General features: G+C 53.5%; 1 protein-coding gene across 1 annotated transcript; it reads left to right on the forward strand.

The window, feature by feature from the left end:
* Positions 1-952: 952 nt before the first annotated feature.
* On the forward strand, positions 953-1,904 carry FNDC11 (fibronectin type III domain containing 11; the record flags this gene model as incomplete). Its single annotated transcript, XM_015827558.2, has 1 exon — positions 953-1,904. A coding segment is annotated over one exon (952 nt), but the record flags the coding sequence as incomplete, so codon positions are not given.
* Positions 1,905-3,221: the final 1,317 nt, after the last annotated feature.

A 3,221-nucleotide genomic window follows, 5' to 3' on the forward strand; every position in this document is an offset into this window, starting at 1 on the left:
GAATCACTGCAGTTGTTTACGTTAGTCACACGATTGTTAAGTGAATCTGGCTTCCCCATGGACTTTGCTTGTCAGAGGCTCACAAAAGGGGACCCTGCAACTGTCATAAGTACATGCCAGTTTTCAAGCCTTTGAATTTTGATCGCGTGACCCTGCGGAGGCTTCGATGGTTGTACCTGTGAAAAACGGCCGCAAGTCCCTTTTTTCAGAGCCGTTGTAACTTTGAACGGTCACTGAATGAACTGTTGTAACTCGAGGACTAACTGCATATATACAGGTAATCCTTGACGTACGACCACAGTGGAGCCCCAAAATTTTTGTTGCCAAGTGAATCATTGCCAAGTGAATTTTGCCCCATTTTGTGCCACTGTTGTTAAGGGAAACGCTGCAGCAGTTAAGTTACTAACCCAGTTGTTAAGTGAATGTGGTTTCCCCCTTGATTTTGCTTGTAAGAAGGTCACAAAGGGGGATCACAGAAACTCGATCCTCAACACAAACAGTTGCCTTCGGCAATCAGCACCTCCCACACCTTCCCTTTTATAATTCAGCCCAGGCGTAGCTTCCTAATGCCTTCTCCTTTGCCTTTGGAGCCGCCTCATTGCATTCCTCTGTCCTACTTGCTTCTCTTTCCTGCGCTTTCGTGCATCCGGGATTTGTCCCAGCTGTTCTTCATCACTGTCCAATTCAGACTCCCACTACAGTTGTGTCTCAGGCTGAGCGCGAGTAGAGGGGCCAGGCTCCTCGTTAGACTGTAAGTCTTGGCGCTCCTCAGAGCCTTCCTCTGACTCTGATGTCACTCCAGGCCCCTTCTCCTCCTCCTCCTCTGATTCCTCAGACTCAGCTGCTGGGTCCACTGGCTGGTGAGGAATCACAACACCCCAAAGGTTGGAGACCTCTGCACTAGAAGACCCCCAAGGTCCCTACCAACTCTGTTTCTATTCTATTCTTCCAGCCCAGGTAGGATGAACATTGGAATGACTGACGTCTACTTGAACAAGTTAGGAGCCAACCTCCCAACCATGGCGTACCACGACGAAGAGCCGGAGAACGAAGCTTGGCGCATCTCCTCGGAGAGGAAGAACGTGGTGCTGGAATTCCTGCACACGGATCTGAGCCTGCACCTGCTCCGACGCCATCACAAACGGATCGAGCTTCTCAAGAAGTGCTCCTACTACCTCGAAATCCTGCCCAAGCACCTGGCCCTGGGCGATCAGAACCACCTGATGCTTCCCACCACCATGTTCCAGCTGATCGATCCTTGGCGGTTCCAAAGGATGAAAAAAGTGGGCACCATCCAGACCAAGATTCAGCTGCTGCTCCTGTCTGACCTGCTAGAAGAATTAGAGAGAGGTCGGGAGGAGCTGGTCCAACTTCTGGAGAACTGCGACATGATGACGTTCCTTTCCAGGTGGGACACGGTCAGGCAGAAGCTCTCCAGACTTTCGGAACAGATGGATTACTTCCTGGCCATACTGGTCCCCGGAAGGTTGTACATCAAACACCGGCTGGTCTCCGACGTTGGGATCACCAAAATCCCACACATCAGACTAGTCCTCAGCACCAAGATGCCGGTGATGTTTGACCGGAGGGAATCCGTGGCTCACGAAGACTGGGTCAGCCTCAAATGGTTGGTCACCAGCCAGCAGTCCCAGCTTGACCAGTTTGAACTCCACTTTCGGCTGTTGGAGCCCAGAACGCCTCAAGAGCGAGTCCAGTGTGGAATTATGCCGGTCACCTCCCACACGTGTGAAATCCACAACTTGTTGCCCGACTGCTTGTACAGGTTCACCGTCCGAAGAGCGGAAACCTACACGCTTGTTTACGAACCGTGGCACGATTCCCTACTGCTTAAGACTAAACCGTATCTTGCCGAAAGCAACGGAGAGACCACCACACAACCCTGATTTTCCCACCTTAGCCATTCCCCAGGGGTGTAAAAATAAGCCAGATTAAAAACAAAACCCTTATTTTTAAAAAAGCACGGCATCAAAGCACCCGCTCCTTCTTTGTGGGAAGACAGGTAGTTCTCAAACTTGCTGCCGCAACTGAACCCCAAATTTGCGTTGCTGAGACTGGACAGCCACTTGTCTGAAATGGTATCGGGCAGGGGTCCCCAACCTGTAGTCTGCGGTCCACTATACCGGGCCACATGAGTGGCTGGCCAGTGTGCCTGCATATACGTACGTGCACAGCCCCACTTGTGCGAGCATCACTGCGAGTGTTTGCGGCCCCACTTGTGCCCGCATCATGGGCGTTCGCAGCCCCACTCGCACGAGAATTGCTGTGAGCATCGGAGCCCCACTTGCACGAGCGTCGTGGGTGTTCGCAGCCCCTCTCGCGCGAGCATTGCTGTGAGCATCGGCTTTCATGCCTAAGGAGGGAATAGAACTCAGAATCTCCTGCTGATTGGCCCAAAGTCACCCAGCCAGCTTTCATGTCTAAGGCGGGACTAGAACTCACCGTCTCCTGGTGATTGGCCAAAATATACTCATCCAGTTTCATGCTTAAGGTGGGACTAGAACTCACAGATTCCTGGTGATTGGCCCAAAATCTCCCAGCTGGCTTTCATGTCTAAGGCGGGAGTAGAACTCACCATCTCCTGGTGATCGGCCCAAAAATACTCATCCAGTTTCATGCCTAAGGCAGGACTGGAACTCACAGTGTCCTAGTAATTGGCCTAAAACCAGCTAGCTCTGGGGTCCCCAACCAAGGGCTACTGGCCACTGGGCCGCGGGACAGGCTAGACAGTGTGCAGACCCATTTGCGCATGCACATGGTGCTAGAGGCAGCGGCTAGCGCCTGTGCAAATGGGGCCGCTAGTGCACGCGGGGGTTATGGGCCCGTTTGGTCTTGCGCACAGTTGCTAGTGGCAGTGGTTAGCGCCTGCACACCTGCGCAAATGGGGCCGCTAGCCCCGTGCAGATTGCGTGGCCCATTTGCGCATGCACGTGGGTGCTAGCGTTGGCAGCTAGCGCCTATGGGCCTGCGCAAATGGGCCGCTAGCCCCGCGTGGTTGCGCATGGCCCCATTTGCGCATAGGTCCGTTCAGGCGCGTGCACGCATATGCACAAATTTCCCAGCTGCTCCCTTTCCCTCCGGGCTGCCAGCATGAAAAGGTTCGTGACCTCTGACCCAGCTGGCTTTCAAGACTAAGGCAGGACTAGACCGCTCAGTCTCCTGCTGATTGGCCAAAGCCACCCAGCCAGCTTTCATGCCTAAGT

The sequence above is a fragment of the Protobothrops mucrosquamatus genome, unplaced genomic scaffold, assembly GCF_001527695.2.
Source record: "Protobothrops mucrosquamatus isolate PMUCROS unplaced genomic scaffold, P.Mucros_1.0 scaffold3791, whole genome shotgun sequence".
NCBI lineage: Eukaryota > Metazoa > Chordata > Lepidosauria > Squamata > Viperidae > Protobothrops > Protobothrops mucrosquamatus.